This window comes from Lissotriton vulgaris, chromosome 11 (genome assembly GCF_964263255.1).
Source record: "Lissotriton vulgaris chromosome 11, aLisVul1.2, whole genome shotgun sequence".
Taxonomy (NCBI): Eukaryota; Metazoa; Chordata; class Amphibia; order Caudata; family Salamandridae; genus Lissotriton; species Lissotriton vulgaris.
The window spans coordinates 128,564,128-128,591,531 of record NC_141699.1 but is presented as its reverse complement, the minus strand read 5'-3'; the positions used below and the strand labels follow the sequence as shown (position 1 = coordinate 128,591,531).

The 27,404-nt window shown below is 44.0% G+C and overlaps 1 protein-coding gene across 15 annotated transcripts in view; it reads right to left on the bottom strand.

The window, feature by feature from the left end:
• The window catches only part of NCOR2 (nuclear receptor corepressor 2), a 1,233,371-nt gene that overhangs the window by 322,864 nt on the left and 883,103 nt on the right, over nucleotides 1-27,404 (bottom strand). For 12 of the 15 annotated variants that reach the window (XM_086942883.1, XM_086942892.1, XM_086942888.1 and 9 more), the window contains 2 exons: nucleotides 21,177-21,304; nucleotides 5,337-5,506 (listed from right to left, as the gene is read on the bottom strand). In XM_086942883.1, coding sequence (XP_086799009.1) covers nucleotides 5,337-5,506; nucleotides 21,177-21,304 — 298 coding nt within the window. The remainder of the gene's footprint in view (nucleotides 1-5,336; nucleotides 5,507-21,176; nucleotides 21,305-27,404) is intronic. The other 3 variants (XM_086942885.1, XM_086942895.1, XM_086942897.1) reach the window with 1 other exon arrangement.

Below are 27,404 nucleotides of genomic sequence, written 5' to 3'. Positions count from 1 at the left end.
TCGTCTTAGACGCAGACAAACGTGGTCAAACAAGTGACTTACCTTCAGCAATACGCCTTCTGGTGGATACTTCCTCATGCCCAGGCTCAAGACAAAATCTGGAACTGTTCACAAAGCAGTGCTTCTGTGCACCAGTAGGTGGCATAGTGCTGATCCGCGTGGACTTTGTTCTGTCTGCAAGTGACGAACTGAGTGGCATATAAGTGCAACCAACCCATGTGTTTGGACGTCAGTCTGCGCCCTCGGAATTGGAGCCCAAAAACCAGAGTACTAGTTTGCAGATCTCTGGCTTGGGACATTTTTAGATGCCAGGTGAATCATGACCAAGGAAATGCGCTAGAGTCCCAGCCAAATCCAGAAATGAAGAACCTCTCGGCAAAGAACCCAGGTTCCCACACCACCTTGGTTGTTGCCGAACCACACAGTGGTAAGTGTTGTAACAGCCTCCCTTGATGAACAGCAGGAAGGTCTTCCACGCCAGGTGAATGACCCACAACTCCAACAGGATGATGTGGAATCAGGTTTCTGCTGGAAAACAGAGTCCTCTAATATCCATCTCTCAAAGATGACCTCTTCTACCCTGCAGCAATGAATCAGTCACCGCTGCCAGCTGCGGTCGAGCAGTAACCCCTATAGCTCTCTTGCAGTCTTCTTCAAAACCTGGATGGAACCCAACATGTTATCTTGGTGCTGAGCCCACCGAGACTTCAGTTTCTGCTTCACAGCCTGCATTTGCCACCTGGCATTGTGGATGAGCAGGAAGCAGGAGGCCAAGAATGCCAGAGCCACTCTCACTGGGACCCTGGACCAAGGCGAAAAAATAGGGATCATGGCCTGAATGTTTTAGATTTCTTGTGACAGAGGTAAAGCCATCAACGACACCATTTACCAGATGACTCCAATGAAAGGGAGCCTCTGCAAAGGAGTCAAGTGCGACTTTGGCTTGTTGATTGTAAACCCTATAGATGTCAGGAGGTTCACCATCGTCTGGAGGTGGTATGCGACTGACTGTAGTGAGCATCAAACATTTGTATCGAACAAACATTTATTGAGCTAGGAGCAGAAACTGCTATTCCCAACTTCCGAATTATGCTGCTGTCACCACCATCACATTTGTGAAAACAAAAGAGGCACTAGTAAGGCCTAAGGGGAGCAAGGCCTATTCAAAATGCTCCTGGCCCACCTTGAACCGCAGCTAACATATGTGGGACTGCAGGACAGGTATATGAAAATACTTGTCCTGCAGGTCCAGGACTACAATCTAGTGACCAGGACCAGGGCAGACAGAACCTGGGCAAGAGTGAGCATCTTGAAACTGGCCTTCCGCAGGACAGTGTTCAGAGGGAAGAAATCTAAAATAGGATGAAAGCATCCGTCCTTCTTCAGCATAAGGAAACAGCTGGAATAGCAACAAATCCCTATTTTTGAGGCAGGGACCCACTCTATGGCTTCTATCAACAAGACAGCCTGCACACCTCCTGCAACAGAATGGCGAGGTACAACTCTGACAGCTGCTCTGATGTGGGAGGTAGATGAGGCAGGTTCGAAAGGAATGGAAGAGCATGGCCCTTTTAATTATCTGATGGACAAATCCATTATATGTGATCCTTTGTTACCCTTGAGAAAGTGTTGGATCTGACCTCCTACCGGGTGGTCATGTGCCACTCAGGGCAAGCAAAAGTGGCTTGGAGGCTGATGCTGCAGAGTTGAAGGACTGGGATGACAGCTGCGTCTAGTGACCTGTGCTTTGTTTATTCAAACCCCATCCCTGACGCTAAAGGGAGTGGGGAGACTGCAGCAGGCGCAGGAGCCTGGTGCTGCCTGAACGCCAGCCATGGGGAGTATCCTTGAAGGCAACTAAGTTGCTGGGGAAACTGCCTGGAAAATGCCGAAAGGAAGAAGGAACGTAATGTGGTTCGGTAATCCTTAAAGAGTTTCAAGGCCAAATCTGCCTAGACAAGATTGACTTGTCAAAAGGCATATCCATATGTGACACTAGGACATCCCAAGAGATGCCCGTAGATTTCACCCAAGTGAGGCGACAGAGCACCCCACCGGTGCAGACAGCCCCACCCAAGCGATTGGTAGTCTACAACACGGTTGCGCCAAGAAGACCTTTTTTTGTTATATTCCTGAATGTATTTTGGCCCAAAGTCTTAACACTTTGCTTACGGAGCCAATTCAGCATCAAAATTAAGTCACCAGTCCATTCACCTGAGCCCAGTTGTGATAGATATTTTTTTAATGAAAAGACTAGAGGGTACCCAATGTCTTGCGCTCACACAAAAAAAAAATGCCATTGGAAAAACGGTATTCAAATAAACTGGTAAACAACCAACGTGATAAATCCCATAGATACTCAGTAAGACGTTAGATAGAAGAAAATAGAACCTTTTAAATGAGAAAAGAAAAAAAAAGGCACGAAGTTAATAAAAAATAAATAAATAAGGCACAACAGTTCGCAATGGTACACTTCAAAGTTATTGGACAGCCCTGGAGACACAGTCAACTGTCTAGACATCATCATGGGAGCCAAGGAACTCAATCACGCACAGGAGGCTGGGAGTGATTCTAGACTTCATGATTTCAGGCAGCGGAGACTCACCCGTCACCCCCTCCCCCCGGCGCCACAGGGAAACCAAGCACTCCAAGATACTCTGTCACAATGGGGAATATCAATACCAGCTCCTAAACATACACTAAAACATACTGCAACTACTGTGCGGCATTAGAAATAACAGCAACAATAATTAAAATATTAACATTGTAACAACAATATCACCACCATTAAAACATATAATGAGGACAATAATATTATTAACAAATACTAATAAAACAGGTCAATTTGCCGGCTAATAGGTTGAGGTCTAAAGCTGGTTAGCTCTGAGATACTTCTACAACCAGACAACTAAGAAGTGTCAATCAGTTTAGACAACATATACAGAAGCACAACGTAGAAATAAAAAATATCAGTAGCCCACCGTGCATGCCCTATTGCCTTTATGGCTGAAGATTTACCACAAAGACGGCAGTGTAAGTCCTGAGACAGGGACGTTGGTTAAAATATTAAGAGGATCTTCGTGAATAAGAGAAGTAACAGAGGCAGAAAACGCCAAGGGATTCATCAACTTAGATAGGTTTTCCCAGATACACATCATGTCAAAAGAAATCACAAATATTGAATCTTCGATTTTGGAGAAAAAAAATGAACACTATTTATTTCTATATGACCGTCGACCTAGTTTGATCAATCAATTTTAAAAGCATATTGTATATAAAAAAAAAAACAGTTTAGCTGTCTTTTCACTCCCAAATACTTAACAAAAGGATTTTCCCATCAACCAGCAAGCAAATATGTATATTTCAGTTCAACTATCTACTCTACCAGTCAGAAATCTTCAGCTCGTCCAGTGCAATAGCATACTTCTCTATTACAAATACTTAAATCTGTCGGTGGTGGGACCACCTGAAACACTGACTTCATCAACATCCCTTTTACCACCAGTCTTTAAGTTATGGACACTTGTCCCAGGAAGGCCCAGCAGCATTTTGTTCTTCCATTGTCAATGAAATGCAAACCCAATGCAACCAGGTGATGGTACTGGCACACAGAGTTGAGCAAATACAAAGTTAGATAAATACTCTTCTTCACAGAACACAATCCGCTAGAATGAACTCCTTAGATGTCACAGGATAGCATCAGGTCGATACGGCGATCACCACCAGTCACTTGATCAATCAATGCGTAACATGGCCTCTGATACTGAAATACGATTTCATAAAATTATGGGCTACTCATGGCTTCCAAGGGAGTCTCAAGTGGGATATCTCAACAATAGGAATAACGTGACAGCCAGAAATGCACAACTGAGAAAGTTGGGGCAGGAAGGTACTTGCATTATCTGGCAAATTTACTATGTAGATTTATATTTCTTCCTTTTGGTAGACATGCTAAAATGTTCATCATCAATACATTTCCTGTGCAGATAAATTATCCAAGACATAGTTTGATTTGTTTCTTCACAGATTTATAAGCAGCATTGTCCTAAAGACGAGGAGTTATCACGTAGGACCCAATTTTATAAGGGGTTTTCCGTCCTGTGTCTTTTAGAAAGTCCCACGTAATTATAAATTAAAAAATTCCCAAATGACGCCAAAGCTTTACTGAGAGGTTGATTCAGGTTACCTTAATAAAGGAGTTTCATAAGCATTCATTATAAATTCTATTACTTAGGCCAGATCTCAATAAAAATGCATCATCTCCTTGTGCCATATTCTTGTCAGGGTGGATGAAATATTTAGGAGTTTAAACTCTTTTCCTAAAGCTGCACTTACAACCTCACAGAGGTAAATGAAAAGCGTTGCTGCTCTACTATTTCGTTTCATAAACCTGTATTTCAATTCCGAGTTCTGAAGACGCCCTAGACAACTGCATAACAATAAAAGACAAATATGTGCAGATAACAATTGTGGCTAACAAAAAAGTTCTTTTAACAAATTATATTTATGTTGTTTTTCAGACAAAATGCTGATGGCATTTTCGAATGAAGCAAATTGTAGATGTCACTATGACTTAACTAAATGACACTAATTTTAGCAAAATTTGCTGGATAAAGGAAAAATCCTACTGCTGGGAGATAATTTCAAATAAGTCAGATCAGCACCACACAACCCTCTTACTGCAAAGGGAGTTTATGTGTCACAGAGTAGCCTGAATATAGTCTCAATGGTACTTTAATTTCGAATAAAGAAATGTTTTAGGGAGACTTTTGACATGGGATCTTCTTTGCCGAACCAACATTGTGCGGCGAGCATCTCAAGCTGCAATACTTTTTTTTCCTTTTGGTTTGATATTGTGGTAGAGGTTATCGACACCCACTGCTCAGCACAACGGAACAATTGCCATGTTTATTAAGTGGAAGGCGCTGCCTGTTGCTTTTTGGAGGTGTCAGTCTATTTCAGAATTTAAACCAACTTTCTTGATGGAGATAGATGCTGTAGGAGGGATTCACCCGCAAAATTATTAGAATCGCTTAGGAAAAAACAATTAAAAACAAAACAATGGTAATCAAATTACCAATAAGCTACAAACTTCAAGGAATTTTCTAAAACTGAAATAAGATGTAGAAGTCAAGTGTCATGTATACAATTTTACAGAATTGTTAGTCCTATATAGGACTTCGCGAATGGCAATCATGTGCAGAAGGGAAGGGATACTTATTTCTACATATAGAAACATAAATAGAATAACTGTATCTCACTTGCAACTTTTCTACTTTCATGTCAACCCGAATACACAAGCACCAAGATGAGGGAAGTGCCACAGAGATACATACCTTGATCTGCATTTGGCTGGGGGGCAGCGGCTTCTTCGTTGGCCTCATTGGCCATGGACCGAGTGATGCGACCTTTACGCCGGCCCTGGCTGTTGGCCGTTTTCCTGCCCTTAGAGGTCACCGCTTCCTTCTCATCGTTATCCTCCCCGGATGTCTCATCGTTCTTTTCCCTGTAGGCAGCAAAAAAAAAAAAAAATGAAAAAATTACAACTGCAAACGGGACCATTCGCCTAGTTGCTGATGGTTTTTGCAGATGCTTGCAAAGCCAACTCATAGCGAGCTCAGAAAAAACGGACAAAACTGGTTTTAATGAAAGGCCTTCCAAATTTATCACAAGCTCATCCTAATTTATCTTCTTGAAGGGGACCTGCTGGCGAGTGTCTGGACAGACCTTACTTAAATAAGGAAGCCAGATGTTCCTTATGATCCTGGCATTTAAGCTCGTTAGGCACCTCAGACTCTGTTCGCAGAGGTAGCTCCTTGCAGACATGAACTGAAAAGAGGATTTTGTCTTGAACACTGAGCTGAGCACTCATATGGTACAAGTTCCCTTCAATAGGAGTCTCCCAACTTGATGCAGCCAATTTGAAAAGCGAACTTTGATGCCTTGATTCATGCTGCATTTGCACTTGAACGACAGCAGTCTAAATAGGAATTCTGGATATGGTACCAAGGAAATACAGACCATCCTATACCCTTCCAAACATGTCCCCGTTAGAATGCACCACAAGGGGTGAAACACCTGACTGTTACTATGTTTGCCAAGGAGTCTGAAACTACAAATAACGGAAAACTAAGAAACATTTGAGAATTGAAAAGGCCCCCCCACCCCCTTACCAGTCCAGATACACTTACACCCCGGCTGCTACTCTGGATTCAGCTATATTTTATTACAACTGTTCAGTTTTAGTTTTTAGAGAATTGCCAACATTTGAAGGGAAGAAGAGAAAGGAAATCTAGGTTTACTATTCCAATTGACTGGATTGACATGGTAAATTTGTGAAAGACATGTACATGTTCCATCAGCAAGGAAGAGATACAGGTTATGCTTGTAAATTTGTACCCTAAGCTTTTGTTTCGCAGTTGTAAATATTATACACAGTGTTCAGCAAGCTCCAACAGCCTTAATGGCGAAATAAATACATTTTAAAAAACATGATGCAAAACTGCTAGCTTTGTGCACCTTAGTAAAGTACCAGTGTGTGTGTGGCACCAGTGGTGCCAGCACAATGACCTATATCAGGAGGTCCAGTGCATCTATACTGATGTACGTTGTTACAACGCATGCTTTTACCACGCATGCCTTTACAACGCAGGTTTTTAAACGCAAGTCGTAACAACGACTTGCGTTGGGGGGTGCTCGGATATTTAAATAGTTTTATTTATTTTTCCAACTTCAGTCCCCGTGGATAGTAGGGAAGGTGTTGGATAGTAAATTAAACTATTACCTATCCTAGAGCGCCCCCCAGCGCAAATCGTTGAATGATTTGCGTTGAAAAACCTGCGTTGTAAAGGTACTGCGTGGTAAAAGTTGCGTCGTAAAGGATGTTTCCCATCTATACTGGCATTATACAAGGGCTATTAGTTTAAATGTAAAAGAGAATGGTGTGTCCATTCAATGGGCGTAGCTGCATACCTTGGATCGAAAACAAATGGAACTTCTAATGAACTCAGGAAACACCACCTCACTTGAGGGTCAGCGGTAAGAGGGCCGAATGCTGTTAGGATGCCTGTGCGTGAAATTGCACTCCGCTCGCAGAGTTCCGGAGCTTATCCCAATCTGTGCTCTACCAAGTTTTTTCCTCGCTCTTGCTCATCAATGTTAAGTTGGCGAGCGAGGCAAATCTTACTCCGGACCACCTCCCGGCGAGATTTATCAATGCGAGCAGTCTCAGATGGCCAATACCGTTCGCAATGAGAAAGCTTCTGTTTGCCTTGAGGAAGCTGTTGCACGAGTAGAACATCTACTTATGTGGCAGAAAGCAGCGCCCTCTTGTGCTGCGCGCATGTTGCAGTTTGAGCTGTTTTTCCAGCGCGGGACCCGTTGTTGCAAACCAGCGCAAACGGCGGGACCCAATACACTCTGTTGCTTGCGGGAACTCCACGTAGCACGGAGGAGTATTTTGGTCATTCGTGGACTTCCGCACAGTGGAACTCTGTCAATAGAACAACATCAGGACCCCTATTCTAGATACTGGTAGTGAATTTCCCTAACAACTATAATGGACCGCTAGCAGCTAGTGTTTAACATGCCTAGACTTAGGCAAAAAGTGTTTAAACAGTGTCACTCTAGCATCCTATGTGGCACGCAGTTACAGAAAGGTTGGTTTTTGCTCACCTATTGTTCAGTATTTCTGGTCAGTGGGGGGTAATCTTTAGATGCAATGTATACCTTTAGTGAGGCCTTCTTCACAAATGTACAGATTCACTGAAGAGAAAGTTCACCTCGTTTAAAGCTCAACACACACTTTGAGAAATATTAACCAGAAAGAGGACACTTGCTGATAATAGCTTGGCATCACTGGTTCATGGTTAACTTGCATGACCCTTTCTCGATTACAGAAGCTGTTAAGTACTTATAATATACTCAATGTATAGAAAAATAGGTCACCTGTTTTTACCTTTATTCAAACTCTTCCTCAGTTGATTTGCAAGATTATTCTAGTATTGTTATCACTGAAACTAACCAGTATCAGGAAAAAGTGGCTTTATAAAAATACATAAATAAAATAAAAGTTGAAGATAACAAAATTTGAGTAAATAAAGATAACATTACCTCACTTATGCCTCACGAGGTAAAACCTCTTTCAAAATCTTTGTATGTCACTATGTTTCATTGCGTGCAACATTTATGAATCAGTGGGCATTTCATGTTTGCCATAATTTGAGCCTTTGTAAGGGACTAGCAAATAAAGGCCCTCTTTCTATTTTGGTTTTCAAGTGACCTCATTAAATTGATTACACATTTTAGAGTGTTTCTGGATCAAGAGGCATTTTTTGAAATGTCATTCTGTGTTCTAAAAATCGAATTTTAAAGTAAATTACACATCATCTCACTAGAATAGGTCCCTATCAATATTAATTCAACCGCACATAACTGCTTTAAATACTGCCCGAAGGACAACACATAACCTTTACACTCTTATCTGGAGAAGGGTTGTGTAATTGCGTACTACTGCCAAGGGTCACTTTTAATCAACATAGCCCTTGCAGTTTGGCACTTATCCAGAATTTACTTGCACATCTGAAAAAAAACACATGCCTGCGTGTTATTATATATGCTTTACAAAGGCAGCAGGTTGGTTTATCTAAAAGCCTGGCATGATGGAATTTGACAGGGGTTCAAAAAACGCTTAGTAAAATGTGTTCCCCGGATTAAATCAAGTGAGGTAATGTAAGGAGAAGGTGTGGGTAAAAAAAAAAAAAATGTGCCTGCCAGCTTTTTCTACGTTTACAAACTTTGCACTTTCCTTGCGGTCAAGATTCTTGCAAAAAAAATTTTTGGAAAGGAATTTTCTTGCCAAAACTTATGGGGAGGTTTACTAATTTAACTTCCTTGAAATCAAGTTTTTCTGATATTTTTCCTCACACTTATTTATAAACCTGGCCAAAATGCATAACAAATTTTTAAAAAACTATTGAGTAAACTCACACAATCGCAGTAAACCCCTTCCTTATGAATTTCCATGTCTTACTCCAGGGTTAATCGTAATATTAGAGCACAAACTCCTCTTGCCATAGCAGAGCCATGCCTCGTCTTTCTTAATTTGTGGTACTTTCATTTAGTGCAGTTCCCAGCACTCGTTCCTTCCATATGCCACTGCAAGATTGGGCCCAATTGTTTCTGCAGTGTGGCACATATCTTGCTCAGGTTGTTGGGATTAGAAAATTCAATAACCCGCAAGCTTCAGAATTGTTGCAATTTAACAAATCGTTGACATTAATGGACAGCACTCCTTTCCGTCGATGCATGCCTACATATGGTCATTTAACCCCTTCGACGCTCATGACGAGCTCAGCTCGTCATGAGTTACGCCTGTCGTACGCTCATGACAAGCTCAGTCATGAACCGCAGGTTTTTAAAAAACTCAGCACACAGCGGGAAAAGCCGCCGCGCGCATGGTGTTAAGTAGCTGAATTGATTTACTTATCTCGATTTTCTGATTTACCTAACTAAATAGTTGTATTGTGTCAGATTTTTATTTTTTCGCGTTCTCCCCGGTTAGAGAACGTTTTTCTGGCTTCGTTCAGGACTGTATCAGATATGTGGAGACAGCAGGTAAGAGTGGTCTGTAAGCTCCAGGGCTGGACCAGTACTTCTTCCAGTTTCTAACAGTGCTTAAAGGAGTTTGCTTACGGCCTCACACAACGGAGATTCCAGTCAATAGTCGCCTTTTGGTAGGATTTGATGTCTAGAAGGTTGAACACCCTGGAGTTTTTACTTGCATCAGTGTAACTAGTCAGTGTACCGCCCGTTGAGGAGCGATAACGCTTAGTGATTAAGCTTGACGCTTCTTTGAAGAAAGTGTGACTATAAGAACGTTGACCCTCCCTCATCGAAATAAAAGAGTTAAGAGCTTAGTATATCAATACCCATCGATGATTTTGCCTGACGAGACATGAGCAGAAAGTCTATGAATAGAAGTTTGACGAAGGAGTACGGGTAATTCCCAACTTGTTTGACCCAGAAAAGATTAGGTAATCCATAGGGATCCTTGAAATACTGGTCCTGATGAAAGACTCAGTATCTTCTAGGAAGGCTGAAACATCTAGACAACGAGGAAGGATACTTGGGTAATTGGACCCCAAATAGTGTCTGCATTTGTTTTTACCACTGCCACAGTAATATTCTGATAATAAAGTTTGTTGCAGGTATGTCTCAGGCAGCATTTTAACTATATACAGCTGGGATCCCTTGAAGTATCTGTAAGTGCGCCCTTGAAGAGATCAGGTTGAAGCCAGCGGTGGAATTATTAGAGTCCATAGTGAAAACAGTATGATGGCATGCCTTCAGGACTTGCTGAAGGGTGAGATTCTTATAGTAAAAATCACTCAAGTCCGGTACTGCCCACATGGATTGGACTTGTAGGGGACTTCTGCTTTTGATTTATATACAATCAGCGTTTTAGACATTTTAAAGGACAGGAACGTTGAGCTCAAATTTGCTGAGCGACATAAAAACAAATATCGGGGAAAAGGCAGCATACTTGTCCTACAAATTACGACTGGGCAGTCAATTTCAAGGTTTATCCTTAAGATACCATGTAATATTTTTGGTGGTAACCATTCTACACCCAAAGCCTTGACTTTCCCCAGTTACGCTTTCGTATTTAGTGCATTGTTAACTTCGATGTCTTATTGGAACACTATTTCTAAACACTTTAAGGGGCCACTTTGCCATTTGAACCATTACCTTTGACCAGCACAAAGTTTGTTAATGTTTATGAACTTCAACACACTTTTTGTTTGGTCAGGTGCATCCAGAAATCCTTACATAGCATGGCACAGGCTCAAAATGTCTGGAACACACCGCTCCTGCCAAGCAAAATATATCATATCATCTGTGGCATATGCTGCCAGATCATTTTTTTGCAACCTCTTGTTTTGTGCCTCTGATATTTTTTTTGTTGAGCTGCACATAAAAAGAGTTCAGAAGTTATTAATAAAATAGATGGCAACAATGTGAATGTTAGACAAGGTTTCCGATCCCATCTTCACCCAATGCCTACACGACACTGGAATCCAAAGACACACACTACGATGGATCTGCTCCTCACAGGACAGGCCCCAGTCAGACAGCCTGACACCGTACACCTCGGATGCCCGCAACCTCATCTGCAGTGTTCCACAAGGATTCTCCCTGAGCCGGACCCTCTTTAAATCATACACGGTCCCTCTAGCCAGCATCATGCGCCCTCACAACATCAAGGTCCTCTCCTACACTGATGACAGACAACTCATTCTCCCCCTCATGGACAAAACACCCAGCATCCAGATCGAGTTCAATGCATGCATGATTGAAATCGTCCACTGGATGAAGACCAGCTATCTGAAGCTGAACACCGACGAGACTGAAAACATAATCTTTGTGAAGAGCACTTCACTGTGGGACTCCATGTGCCAGCCAACAGGGTTAGGACCGACACCCACCAGGCATGCCAAAAACCTCGGGATCGTTATCAACAGCAAACTCGTCCTGACCATCCGAGTCAATGCCAATTTATGTTTCCATACCCTGAAGATGCTGAGAAAGATATTGAAATGGCTCCCATTCAGTACACGGAAAATTGTCACACTCGCCCTTGTGACACGCATACTAGCCTACGAGAACATCCCCTAAGGGATAACCAGAAATGCACAGACCACTCAGAACTCAGTGACCTGAATCACTCTCGACTTCCCATGCCACACACACACACACACATCACACCATACCTAAAGGAGCCCCAATGGCTCCCCATACACAAATGAACACAATTCAAACTCTTTACCCACACTTTCAAGGCACCAGATAACACTAGCCCAAATAGCTCAACTATCGCCTGTGCTTTCACAAACTTTGTAGACATCTCTGTCGCCCAGGCTCGCACATCTCACACATATGGAAAACCAATTCTAGCGGTCAAGCCTTTCCCTACAATGGTCCTAAAGCGTGGAACTACTTGCCACAACACAAAGGGCCTCTTCCTCACATCTTGAATTTCGCAAGAAGCTGAAGACCTGGCTTTTCATGAAGTCCCATTAGGCACTGGGATTGGCTGGACTCACACATGCTCAGCGCCAGGGTAGCCTCTAGGGTGATCGTGCGCTCTACAAATGTGCATAACACAGCATAGCCTCTTACGAGGTAAACAGTGTTTTAAACAAAACTTTGTTGTTGGGTTGGAAACTGTGTTGCATCAAATGACTGGTTGCTGGAAATGCATTACATAGGATTTAGTAAAAACCTGCCAGGTTATTAGCTATAAATTAAGGATCCATTGTTTTACTGTGTCTTTTTTGCTCAGTTACTACTCTACCACATTGTTCCTTACATTTTAAATACTGTGCCCACACATGGCCTGCCGTGTTGGCTTCTTCAATGATGTTTGCCCTGCGCTTGATGGTCTTGCGCGTCTGCTCTATAGAAATGTATAGCAAACAGAGATAAGGCTAATATACCTACTGCAGGGGTTCAGGGTTAACCCAAAATATATTTAAAAAATTGATACTTGTATAGCGCACTACTCACCCGCAAGGGTCTCAAGGCGCTTGTACGAATACCGCTGTGGAACCCATCCTGGCTTGCCCTGTGAGGCGTCCACTCCTGGGCACCCCCAAGGTGGAGGCCAGGCATCCTTAGCGTTGTGGGGGCCGTTGTGGAGATTAAGCAAGCTATTGCCCAGAGTTGCAGAGTGGGACTCCATGATTGGAATAGGCACCGAGGCGAGAATTATCAGGTCCGTGGAATTTTGAGCCCAAGACCCGCCGAGGCGGGGAATTGAACCCTGGTCCCGGGCCAGTCCTCTGCATCAGGGTCTGCCGCTTATACTCAAGGTATGTTACTTTTTTTAGGTTTACATTTTTGTTAGCCAAAATTCCAAGGTCAAAAGGAAGGGTTATATGAGACTATAGCTCAACAGAAACTTGCACAAATACTTTTTTTATCTCCTTTTCACAATAGCATCAGCAATTATGCTGATATTAGGATGCCATTTCGGGTGTAGAGGCCCAATTAGAGCTCCTAAATATTAAATAATCAGGTACATCATCAGAGGCAATCTTCGGTTCTATGGCTTTGTTCAGGACTACGTGATGCAGGTTTCAACATCAATAGATACGTATACACAACCTCAGAATGTAAAAAAGAAAGTCCTCTCTCAGACCACATTGCATCCTACAGAGACCAATATGTTTCACTAGATATGTTACTGCCTCGTTTGTGCTTGACAGATGGAATGTAGACGAAATGTTCATCTGGAATTGGGTCCATAAAGAGAATTAAGTCTTTGACTAGTAACATCATTGTTTTGCCCACATAGGTACATTATAAATTGTTCTAGATATCATCAGATTTAGGTGCAGATATTTACATCTGGTGTACCGGTGCCCTAACAGAGGCACACACAATCACCAACCTGTGCCATAGTGATGCAGTCAATCCCATCTAAACCAGAACCCTGACCTCACCGACCACTTCATGCAATGACTACAATTCCATCTACACATCTTTAAACAAGTTCAACTATGGTACACTGCCATTGCTGTACCCGAACCGTACACATCTAAGAACGTATTAACTTGGAAGAGAAATCAGAGACGGGATCTACTCATTTACTTAAACATTTAACATAGTTAATCCTGTCTGCAACTTAGCTGGAACCATGTAACCGCATTTCCTATACTGGAGGTACCACAGTTATACAAGCATAAGAATTTGTGACCCTAAAAATATAACCTGAATTTTCTTTAATCCGCATAGTCACAAAACTTGTCATATAGTCTGTCAACCTGCGTGAAAAGTTAAAACATTTCTTGATCAAAATAGGTCTACCCTTTTGATTGCGCATTAAAGTAGATTAGCGCTTTCTTCAAAGGTGTTTCGATATGTGTCAGTATCACTATTGATATCAGAAGTATGGATTTGTTTGCGGACCTTGTAAAGTTGGCGAACAGTCAATTTGCTAATTTCACAGATTTTAAACGATCGCTGCTGGTATATAATCTTTTGTTTATTAATTTTTAGGAGAGAAGATATTTTTATAGGAATAAACAGTGGAATATTCTAAGCTCCTGTTAGCGACAGCACATCTATAAACGTGAAAACTGATTACTTATCTCAGTATGTATTACATCGGTGGATGCTATTTATATTGTATGATTGGCGTGTTGCGAGTTTCTGTTGGAAATACCCTTTCTGCAGCTCAGACTTGTATTCAAATTATATTGCTTCCTCATCAGATTGCATATGGTGCTCTTAACTCTGATTTAAGGCAGCAATCACTCTCTAAAGAGTATGCTTTTCCTACGGTCTTATTTTTAATACCGTAGGGTCATTTAGAACGACTGGGAATTCAATCCCTTTAGCAAAGGGAACAGATTCAGAATTTACCTACTTTTCATTTGGGTTTTTGGAGAAGCCTCTTGCGATGTGACTGGATTGACCCTCACAGTAAAACTAGTCCAGTTTGTCGACTGGAGCGACTTCATGGCCTGCAATTTCACAATAATGGGCTGCGGGTTGTTCATGCATTTCAAGTGCCGTAAGGTCTAGTAGATTGTCTGTGCACTCTTTGGTCTGCCTGGATATCTCTGCACGCTTTTGTCTGGTAGGTGTTTTGTCACTCTTCCAGCAGGTGGTCATTGCACTCTAATCTAGACGATGGTCTAGTACATGGGTACTCACAAACATTTTCCTGGGGGCCGCAAAGTTTGGTCTATGGTGTAACCAAGGGCCGCACTGATGCCAGCAGGGGGTGTAAAGTGGGTGTAGGGGAAGCAAAGTATGTATATTTTGAGGCTATCTTTAAAAATGAAGGTGTTCCTAAAGTTAACGGCCTAGCTACTTCCTTTCCCTAACTGCAATTAACCTTTAAATAAGTGATTGCTTTATATTTTAATTATTTTCCATGTTAGTGCGGAGTTAAGAAAATAGCAGCCCAGTGCTACTGCTGCCCAGGGGGCCGCATGTAAAGGTCCGGATGGCCGCATGCGGCCCCCGGGCCGTACTTTGAGTATCACTGGTCTAGTATGTCAACTAAGTCTTCTTTGTTCCGTTAGGTCTGCACCCACTTCAGTCTTGCAGGTGGTTTATAGGTTTATTTGGTCATTGTTGTGCTTGTTTGTCGAGTAGGAGGTCTATGCAATCTTGAGTGCATATAGTAGGCTCCTTGGTCTAGCACAGTGGTTCTTAACCTTTTGACTTCTGTGGACACTCTCTGAATCATTACTGGAATTCAGGGACCCCCCAATGAGTCATTATAGAAAGTTGGGGATCACCGGCCTAAGCAATTTCAATGTTTTGTACATCAAATTCAAAACAATACACAAGTACACATGAAACAAATGCTCCAATATTGAAATATTTTGTTTGATTCACAATCAAATATAGAAAAAGTTCACATTTCCAATGTTGCTTCCTTTTTTTAATACACTTTATTAATTGTAAAGTATTACTTTTAATATTATTCAATACAGTAACAGTCGCGCACCCCCTGAGCAGGCCTAGCGGACTCACAGGGGTCCTCAGACCACAGGTTAAGGAACCGCTGGTCTAGAACTCATCTGTGCGTCTTTCCTCTAGTAAGTGGTTCGGGGTTCCTTGGTCTAGCAGGCCATCCATGTGCTTTTTAGGTCTCGCCTGTCGATGCGCATGCGCATCGAGCAAGCGAGACTATAGGGGCTCATCGACTCTTTTCTAACTTGCAAGGAATCGTGGCGATTCCTTGCAGTGCCCGTGACTTTTAAGGTCAATGCGCATGCGCATTAAGCTTATGCGCATGCGCATTGACCTTAAAAGTCACGGGCGCGTGCATGTCCGTCTTTGTTTACCCGCTCCTCCCCTCTCCGCCCCCGTTCCGCCCCCTCCCCTTCCCGCCGTGTCGCATTTCTCCTCCCCCCTCCCCTCTCTTCCCTCCGGCTTCTTTTTTTTTGTTTATTTTACCCGCCGTGTGACACAGATCCAGCATATACCCTTTCTAAAATACTAACCAGCTACCCCGTTCACTTGTTGTCCTAGGATCGAAGTACATCTCTGGTCTTTTTGCATGTCCCCTACATACATGCACAGGCCGCATGCTAAATCCTGAACTCACCAGCTATCAGCCTCCTCACCACGTCTTCTCTACTATGCTCCTTACGCCAAGGGAGCATCTTCACTACATGATGTCCTTCACAAGCATCCACACGTTGCAGCAACACTTTTCAGCTCTCCGCCCCCGTTCCGCCCCCTCCCCTTCCCGCCGTGTCGCATTTCTCCTCCCCCCTCCCCTCTCTTCCCTCCGGCTTCTTTTTTTTTGTTTATTTTACTCGCACCTCTCCCCTCTCCGCCCCCGTTCCGCCCCCTCCCCTTCCCGCCGTACATTTAAATATCATTGGGAACACGATAAGCAAAGGCGGCTTAGAGGTAAAAGTGATATTAACATCAGTTACGTTGCTCTGGGACGTGAGTTTTAAAGGCGGCTTGGAAATAAAGGTTAATGCTCACTGTGCGTTCTCGCTGCAATTAAGGTGCAAGTGGAGTTAAACTAACTCATTTGTTTAAAATACATTAACACAGCGGAGCTCGCAGAGACACTTGCTTAGGAGAGGGTGCTCAAGGACATAGATGTTAAAGGCGGCTTAGAACTAGAGTTTAATGCTGACTCGCCATATATATAAAGGTAACCTGTTTCATTAGGTTACATTTCAATATCTTTGGGAACATGATGAGCAAAGGCGGCTTAAAGCTAAGAGTGGATATTAGCATAAATTAAGCTGCCGAAAGACGTGAGCGTTGAAGGCGGCTTGAAAATAAAAGTTAGTGCTCGCTGTGCGTATTCGCTGCAATTAAGATGCCGTGCGTGGTACTTGGGAAGGCTGCCCATCTATGCACTATCACTGGGTTATTGAAGCTGTTCCTTCTGCAACCGCAAGCACATGCTATCTCGATACACAGTTGTATTTGCGTGCTCACCCCCCCACGCCCTCTTCACTGCTTGAACCGTCCTCCCAACCCCTCTCTCATAGGGATGAGGGATAAAAACCCTCAACACACACTTGCGCTGTTCTGTACAAAATATAATTATCCCAACAACCCCTCACCCTCAATCCCTCACCCTCAACCCCTCACCCACCCTCAACCCCTCACCCTCAATCCCTCACCCACACTCACCCACACTCACCCACACTCACCCTCACTCACCTTCACCCTCACTCACCTTCAACCCCTCACCCTCACTCACCCCCAACCCCTCAACCCCTCACCCTCATTCACCCTCACCCTCAACCCCTCACCCTCACTCACCCTCAACGCCTCACCCTCAATCACCCTCAACCCCTCACCCTCACCCACCTTCACTCACCCTCACCCACCCTCACTCACACTCACCCTCACCCACACTCAACCCCTCATCCTCACTCACCCTCAACCCCTCACCCTCACTCACCCTCAACCCCTCACCCTCACTCACCCCCACTCACCCTCAACCCCTCACCCTCACTCACCCTCACTCACCCTCACCCACCCTCAACCCCTCACCCACCCTCAACCCCTCACCCTCAATCCCTCACCCACACTCACCCACACTCACCCACACTCACCCACACTCACCCACACTCACCCTCACTCACCTTCACCCTCACTCACCTTCAACCCCTCAACCTCACTCACCCCCAACCCCTCAACCCCTCATTCACCCTCACCCTCACTCACCCTCAACCCCTCACCCTCACTCACCCTCAACCCCTCACCCTCAACCCCTCACCCTCAACCCCTCACCCTCAATCCCTCACCCTCACCCACACTCACCCACTCACCCACACTCACCCACACTCACCCACACACCCTCACTCACACTCACTCACCCACCCTCACTCACCCTCACCCTCATGCTAAAGATTTACAAAAAAAACCATTAACAATTCTAAAAGCACTAACTCTAATGCTGCGAGACCTATTGCATTTCTAATGCTTGTTGGAATTGTATGTGGTCTATAAGTTCTTTGGAGCACCCTTCGGATTTTAAAGGCTTGTAAATGTAAATGTATTTGAGCTTATATAGCGCACAGCTACCCGCAAAGGGTTTCCCGGCGCTTGCTTAGGGAACCCGTCCTGGTATTTCCCTGTGAGATAACCCCGGCAGGGTATCCACAAGGTGAAAGCCAGGCATCCCGCCGCGAGGGGCCGTTGTGGAGATTAAGCAAGCTATTGCCCAGAGTCGCAGAGTGTGAACCCGTGAGTTGAGAAGGCACCAGAGCGAGAATTATCGAGTCCGTGGAATTTTTGAGCCCAAGACTCGCCGAGGCGGGGAATTGAACCCTGGTCCAGGGCCGATCTCAGCTTCCGGGTCTGCCGCCTCTAACCCCTGAGCCACACTTCACTTGTACGCGTAGTAATTGTAGAATCTGCAAGATTTTCGATTTAAGAAAACCCTCATATTACTTTTTTACTTCGGATAATTCCCAAAGAGAAGAATGTGGCACCCACAACTAAGGTACTTTAAATTAACCAGCTAGTCTCCTTCATTCTAGTATTGGCTTCTCACAGGAGGCCTGTTCTAGTCCAGCCACTGGTCTCTCATTGCGCTCCACTTTGTAAAACAAGGGACGCAGTGAAATCTCGATTTTAATTTTAACTGATATCTTGTCATCTCGAAGGTGGTCTTTTACAGTTTTATTTCTACAAAGAGCTCCCAGCATCTCAGACTTTGGGTATCATGACCTACAGAGTGCGAGTTGAGAACCCCTCCCACCCCTATGGACCAGGACCATGCATGCAACCTCAGCTTCATACTGAAAGGAATTCAGATGAATCCCCACAGAATCCAGAAAGATGGTCACCCACGCACTCATCACCAGCAGATTCGACTAAGGTAAGGCACTCTACGCCGGCGTCATCCAGAAACAGCTTAAGAAACCACAGAATGTCCAAAACCCCGCAGCCAGACTGGTCTTCGACATCCCCCGCCACAGCCACATAATACAACACCTCCGACAACTCCACTGGCTCCCAACCAACAAGAGAATCACCTTTACAAATACCTCCTCACACATACCTACAAACCTCTCCTTCAGAAAAAATCTTTCGCCAAAAATTAAAAACCCACCTGTTCCCGAAGTTATGAGCCTCTTCTCCGATTTCCTCTATAATATCCCTCTCCCAGCTTTTGGATTCCAACTCTGTCCTTGTTCAAAAAGCGCGGGGACACACTGTTTCCTAGTGTAACCAGGCGCTATATAAAAGGCTTTTATTATTATTATTACTATGCAGGACCAGAATATATGAACCACCACCTCGCATTCCATACATCCGCTAGACAACTAAGCTCCGCCCAACTCACTCTGGCCTCCGACCCAAGGATCCACAGGACAAGAAGCGGAGGAAGATCCTTCTCCTATCTCGCCGCCAAGATCTGGAACACCCTGCCCCTCCACCTCAGGCAATCTGTGTCGTTGACCCAGTTCAGGAAGGACCTCAAGACCTGGCTCTTCGACTGAACATCCATGCCCAGATCAGGGGATAGTTCGGTTTTGGAGAGTTTTTGCAGCTTTAAACTTGCCAATCGTAGCTATCGCTTCTCATCTTTGGGTGGGTTTTAGTACCACACCTGCGTACCACGGTGCAAGGTGACAGGAGGTTTCAATGCTGAATCTCTGAATGCCGTCTCATTGAGAATACGGGGACTGGTACTTCATGCAAACAGGGTGTGCTCCAGGAGGGCATTCTGAGCAGCAGCAGATCTCGCTGCAGCAATGACTGCCACAGTCAGTTTTGTCCGATTATTTTACACCAATACCTCATGGAATGCCAGCCTCAGTAATCGGTACAGTGGCTTCCCTGATCAGGCAGACTGGCTGGTACTTTGGCAATTGCTAATCCGGCCGTTGAAGAGATAGCTGTAAACTGCAATAACATACCTGGGTTCATAATGCGTACAATGTGAGGTCTTCCAGGGAATTCTGATGGTTCTGCATCAAAGCAGTAACTGGTTTTTATGTTGTTTCAGGTGGAAACATTTCCTTTCAAATTACTCTGCTGTTCTCCTCTAGACCTTCTTTCTCAGAGCATACTTGCATGTCCTACTTATTTGGGTAAAATATTTTCTTAAATTCTAATAATTCTCAAGTATGTGAGACATTGTTTCTTGGAGTTTAATAATTGTGCATCTCAACCTACTCTTAAAGCCAAATATTACAAGTTCAGTCTATCAGTCAATTACTGTGTGGTACAATGAATCCGCAGTGTGCTGAGCTTCTGATGTTCACTGTTCATTCCTCCCAGGTACTTCCATTCACATTACATCAGAGTACTTTCCTCCTTGATGTCAGCCAGTTATAAACCTTCCTCTCACTTTTTCTACCACCTATGTTTCCATTGTATTTTTACTCCTTGTATTTCACTGCAATTTAAAACTGACCTCCAATTTTTGGGAAACACATGTGAACGAGGCCCTCAGAAACATGGCAGCTAAGGTGGCACATGTCGTATTCTGGTGGTCGCACGTGGTGGTCCATAGAAGCTCGCTAGCGCCTGGCCATCCTCTCTCAGTGCACCCCGTTTGGCCTAGGAGGCACTAGGGCAGCGTCCACCCACAGACGCAAATCAGACCCATCCCAGTAGCGTCTAACAAAGTTATGCCCACACTTTCCCGAGGTGTCCACTACGATCTTCCAGTGCATCCAAGTTTAACTCACACTTGCTTACACCAATATTTCTGCAAGGCACGTGCTCGCTTACAGACGAAGAGTAAAGAAAAATGATGGCGCATTGGGAGCGCGAATGAATGCAATATAAGCAGTCATTTGGTGTTAGTCCATCACCAAGCAGGATCACTTGAAACTGCATTTCTGAGACCAAAAGGTCCTACAGCACTTAGTTTATATTTTTAAGTTGCTAAACCACAGAGAAGGTGGCAGGTCCACATAGAAGAGATGCCATCTTCAAAGGTTGCAAGCTATGCCAGTCTACATACACAAGGAAAAGGATTGAGCAGTATTTGAAAATGTTAAATGGAATTGTCACAAATATTCAAGCCAAAGTGAAAATTAAGTCTTGGAAGACATTGTCTAGGGCAGATCTGTTAATAGGCTCAGAAGGTCCCCATCAACAGCCATAGGTCAGAGACTCCATCACTGCCTGGAGGCCAGCGAATGCGCACTTACTTGCTCAGCTCTTCCTTCTCATTTTCTGGCTCTGGCTTCTCTTCCTCCTGCTCTACTTCCTTCTCCTTCTCTTTCTCCTTCTCATCCTTTTCCTCCTGTGCGCTGCGCGGCATCTGCTGCTGTTGCTGCTGGTAAAAGCGAAAAACAGTAAACGCTGTGACGCAAGATTTAAAGAGAGTAAAGCACACTTGATAATAATACTGCTCTTGAGACTGTCAATGGGATATTCTGTACCAGGGCGGACTTTCAACAGCAGGTCACTGTGCCCTCACGTCTCGCGATACTACCATCTTTCAGCTATTTCGCCTACTGCCATTTTGCATTTGCAACACTTTTTTTTTTTTTTTTACTTTCTACGTGTGCCACAACATTTTGTAAGTGAAGCTAAAAACCAGGAGCAAGACCTGCCATATACCCAATTGGGTAAAAGCTCCCCAGAACAGTTTCAATTATGACGGCAGAACAAGGACAGTGGAGCTGGGATTCTGTACGTATAGTAACTGTGAATGTGTAGTTTAAGAATGTATTATCAAAGCAAATTATTTTTTCTTTTTTTATTTATCTGCAATATTTCCCCATCCTTTACATCACATTTATACACATGGCCCCACCTACTGCATGAATAGCCTTTTTTATTTACATATACAACAAATAGATCACAATTTGCTCTTCAGAGGCATCGGTTATTTTATCGATGACCAGTTCCTTTGGCACTGGTCACCAGTCGAAAGCTCTTACATCAGCCACACTTCTACTTTTAGATTTCTGTCACTTCCTCCTTAAATCGACAGCACTAACGCAAGCATAAAAAGCTTCAAACACCTTATTTTTATCTGGTCCTCTCAACTGGCATCACAGTTTTATTTCTATATATTGCCTTCTTTTATTCAATTAGCTCTCTCAATATATATGCAAGGCAGTGAAAGCAAACATGGCCCAATACAAGAGGTTATTTGTAAAACGTTGCACTAATAAACGTACATTCACCTATGCATTTGTACAGTGCAATGGTCAGATTTCATATTACCACATATTACCACAATAAAGTAAAAATAACTTTAGAAAATTATGCTTACTGCTTAACAAATTGCATGTTTCTATCAGTTTACAGAAAAAGACAACTACTCATTACGCAAAATAATGTTATCCCACGGCATAGATTCAACCTCTTGGTCTCCGATTCGGTTACACATCTTGGTTTTAACTTCTAAACATGAAAACCCAGATTGGTGTAAAAGGGAAAAGAAGGAACATGAGACATTCTAGGCTTACGCTCAAAGTATACTATATTATATTCTATCATATTTCCATGTTATGCACTGCGGATCTGCACTCACACACATCTATGTGTGTGTGTGTGCGTATATATGATCAAAGTCACGTGAGGTGACTGAAACGTATCATGACATGTAACGAGCAACAATAAAATATAGCACCAGCAACATTGGAGTCTGTGCCAGTTTGTATCCTCAAATGTTGGATTGCAGTGGTAAGTTTTTATATATATATATACATATATATACACACACACACGTGAACAAGCCCAGTGAGGTGGGCGAAAAGCGTCATCCAGCCATACTATCAGCACTAAACAATATTTGAACAGCACGAAGTGGAGTCCGTTTCCAGCAAGGCAGCGCTCTGGGGAACGAAAACGCACAGCCACACAACATATGGCTGGGTTCCAAACGGAGGTGGCATGATGAGCGAAAAAACGATGGGTTGGAATGCTACCCCAAGCATTTGCCAGTGGTTAGACTATTTGCAAACATTCCTTCGTCACCTTTAGTGTGTTTAATGTAACACCCTAAATGGCCATGGGTACGTCCAGATATGGGTCCCGTGCTTGCTGCACCAATGGAACAAAGTGGCCGCCAACTGAGGGTCCCGAATAGGCATAAAACGGTGTCAGGTTGCTAGTGTTCCGGTTCAGGAAGGAACTGGCCTGAAAGTTCGGGTTGGACTGGTGAAATCGGAGCAGGGCCAAGACCGAATTGCATTTGGCTGGGTCCAAACTCAGGTGGCATGGTGGGTAAAAGAACCAAGGTTGGAATGCTATCCTGAGCAATAGCCAATGGTTGGACTATTTGCTAGCATTCACCTGTTCACCTTTTGTGTGTGACATCTTTATTTCACAGCACACCCGGAAGTTGTTCAGTTCCTGTACTTTTTAAACATTTCCGAGAAAGTCTGCATCAAGCTTGTCAGCAAAATTATTTTAAAACATTTCAAACCTGATCCACTTGGTTTACTACCCTTACAGTTAGGAAAACGGCCACTTGCTTATTTTTTTCTACTGCAACATTTTAAGCTAAACTTTTCTCCTTTTTTTAATGTGTAAACTTAAAGTGTTTGTAATTTCAAGTAAGTTCGTCCGATGTGTGTGTAAATCCATGTACCTTCCCACAGCCCTGGATTTCATCTTTCCTATAGTAATTAGTGAGCCCTGATACCCTAATCAGAAGGAAATAATGAACAACTGATGGCATGGAAGGGGTTCTGGAAATGTTTCTTTTATTTGCAGACCGACGAGCGCTAATTACAACTCTGTTTTCGTTTTTGCTGTAAGATGCCGCCTGAAACGCAAAGCCACAACAGCTTGGGGGCAAGTGAACGGGGGCTCACAGCTGGGATCGATTACCGTGCCCACTGAAGGGAAGGGCTTGCCGCGTGATTACTAGAGGCACTGGCTTAAGACGATATTCCCCTTAGTTTCGATATAAGGCAGCGGTGCCGCCGGGCGTTAGATCTCAGACGCCCGAATCGTTCATGGATTCCACTCTGCGCAACGTGCCTCTCGTCTCTGCCTTGTAAATCTCTGGAGCTTACAAATGACCAAGGTCACAGGCTGAGTCAGCCTTACTGGGATTCGAACCCGTGTCTTGAAAATCACTGTGCTAAGAGCTCAGCTAACTGAGCTGCACTGCCATAAATCGCGCTAGATGAGCTGGGTGCATTCCAAATGCTCAATACAGGGCTGTGGACCCAAGGGGCTCCTGCATAACTACACAGCCCCCTTCAATGCCCTCGTGAAACACATCTCTGCATCACCCTACAAGCCCTACGCACAAAAACAGCCTACATGACCAGCATTCAAACTTACAGCAGACCCTACAAACAGTGCCCCACCAGGAAAGGAAAAGCCATGATGCAAACTATGTCAAAACAGAAATTGGCCCAAACTGGTGGTCGATCTGCCATGAAGGTAACCCACCTCTCCAAACTCAATTTTAACCACGATCAAGTCAGTACACCACCATCTAGGTTTCAGAACATTAGACAAGGCCAACCTTCCCATGCATGAACAACTAGTCGCCAACCACTTCCACTCATCGCACAGGGCACGCCAGCATCATCTTTGTTACATGCACCAGCTGCTTCTGTCCCCCTCACCCTATAAAGCACCTCTCCAACGCTTCTCCAACCAGCAACATCAAACACCACATGCAACCAGCCAACCTAGCGGCTACGCTTCTCCCTCAACCCCACCAACAACCTGTCTGTTACCAGCAACATCATGATCACCACAAACAGCCACGCTTACTGCTATTCCAGTCCCTCACCCCCACAGTCTTTCTGCTACCAGCAACTACCTCCAACCAGCCACGATAGTGGCTACTCTGCCACCCCCGCCCCCACACAGACAACCTGTGTGACTAGTCTGTTACGGGAAACGGCCTTTACAACGAAGCCGTTTCCACGAAATCTTTAACCACGCATGCAGTACAACGCATGCGTGGTTACCACTAAAGCCTTTACCACGCATACCTTTACTACGATGTTTGTAGTAAAGGCATATGTGGAAAAGGTAAAGAGTAAAAAAAGGGGGGTTTGGGGGGGTCTCCCCCCAAATAAAAAAACTCACCAGAAGTCACGTCAAAATCTGGACATAATCAGCGTCGTTTAAGAGAAATCGGAAAAAAAATTCAGTTTCCTCTTAACGACGTATGACGTCACCACGCAAATAGTCGAGATAAAGGTTATGCGTGGTAAACGAATTCCGTTGTAACGCATGCGTGGTAAAGGCATGCGTGGCAACGGAATTCGTTGTAACGTCATACATTCGTCTGTTACCAGCAACACCATAATCACAACCATCCACCCTAGCTGCTACTTCCTCTCTCACCCCCACAAACAACCTGTCTGACCAGTCTGCTACCAGCAACAACATAATCACATCCAATCAGCCACGCTAGCTGCTACTCTCCTCCCTCACTCCCACTGACAACCTGTGTGACTAGTCTGTTACCAGCAACAACATATTCACATACAATCAGCCACCCTAGCTTCTACTCCCCTCCCTCACTCCCACAACCCGACTGCTAACAGCAACATATTAATCACCAAAACCAGCCACCCTAGCTGCTACTCGCCTCCCTCTCCCCCACAACCTGTCTGCTACCAGCAACATCATAGTTACCACCTACAACCAGCCACCCTAGCACCTACTTCCTCTCCCCCCCCCCCCAACGAACAAAACCTGCCTGACCAGTCTGCTAACAGCAACAACATAATCACATACAATCAGTCATCTTAGCTTCATCCCAATAGACAACCTGTGCAGCACTAGAGAACATTCAAGATTTACCAATCCACTCTAAATTAATGGCATGAGGCAATACAGTTGAAATCTTCTATGTTGCTCTCCAACCACATATTAAAAAGAAATACAAAAACTGGTTGGGGCTAGCGCCAGGTGGAACTTAAATTTTCTTTCTTTAAAATGAGCACAACTTCTACAAAGATGCAATGAAACAGCACGTGCGGTTCGTAGGTATCCATGCTGCCTGGAAATCACTTAGGAGGCATCTTGCAGGAGTAACAAGTCTCAGCCTTGACACAAAAGTCAGGCAAAATACCGGTTGGAGACGGATTCAGGCATAAAGTGCCTCCCGGCCATGGTTGAACTGTTTCGCTATAAGTTTTCTGCTTCGCCCCCTCGGCAGCAGGCAAAAATTAGACCACAAAAATTAAAAACATTAAAAGAATTATTATTTTTAAATCACTAAATTCTATAGTTTTGTGAGATTTCACTCAAACAAATTTTTTTTTACCCGGGCATACTAGACGGCAGAAAACCTTTATTTTTGCATAAATAAAATGTAAAATACTGCAGGCGAGAATACGAAATAAACTCAACAATTACTAAGGCTTTGCTCCTCTCGAGGGTACAAGGCATCTTTCAAAGGAATGTAGGCAAACGAGTGAGCAGCGAAGCCCCATCAGTACTAACAATACAAAAACAAAGATACAACACTACAAAGAAGTCAAACAATTCTACGAATTTTTAGGTGACTGTTCTCCAATAAACACCAACAAAAATTATTTTTAGTTGTATTTCTGCCACAATCCACGAAATGTAAATGAGAGGTAAAATCATTACTGCACTTAAGATTTCTACAGGTTACTGGGACTTTTGCTTTTATTACCTCTATTTGCTATTTTTTTTTATTGTTTTGCACTATATAAAATTGCAAACATTACAATTACGGTCAGTTGTACCTTATAAAAGCAAATTCTGCGAAAAGACACATGAAAAACACTTGGATTTCTAATACATGTGTGCTGTGGTTGAGCTAGCTTGACTGTTTGTTTTTTTCTTGTTGTTTTTTCCAGTCTCGCACCCTTTTTCCCATAATTCTACGATACCCCACCACCACCCCACATTCCACTTTCAAATCGGACACATCCGACACTTTAAAGATAAGAGGTGCACGGAACAGCCTGAGCGCTTCTAAGAGGACGAAGATATTGTCATGTGATTTTTAGGTTTCGACCTGGCGAAAAGCTGCGCAAGCAGCGATTCGCGCAGGCGAAATCTTTTGTTTTGCAGTATGGGAGACTTGAATCCGCCCCTTCTTCCATTGGCTAGCTCCATAAATGGAGGCTAGCCATTGGAAGACAGAGGCGTCCGTCATTCACCGAGGCGACTCGTGGGCGTTCCTGGGATGTTTCTCATCCAGCCCCTTTTAGGACGTCAGTGCGGCGGTGGGCGGGTTTTTTTTTTCTGTTCGCCGAGTTTTCTTTTCGTCATTCCGCGGCCGACTGCCGCCGGAGGAAGTCCAGGTCCAGGTGAGTGCTTTCCGTGTGTTCCCGCATCCCCCTCCCGCTGTCCGTCTTCCCGTTCCTGACCCCCCCCCACCGCTATTCGTGTCCCCTTTCCTGCCCGTCTGTTCATCCATTCGTGTCCCCGTTCCCAAGCACAAGCACAATTTTCCCTGTCATTAA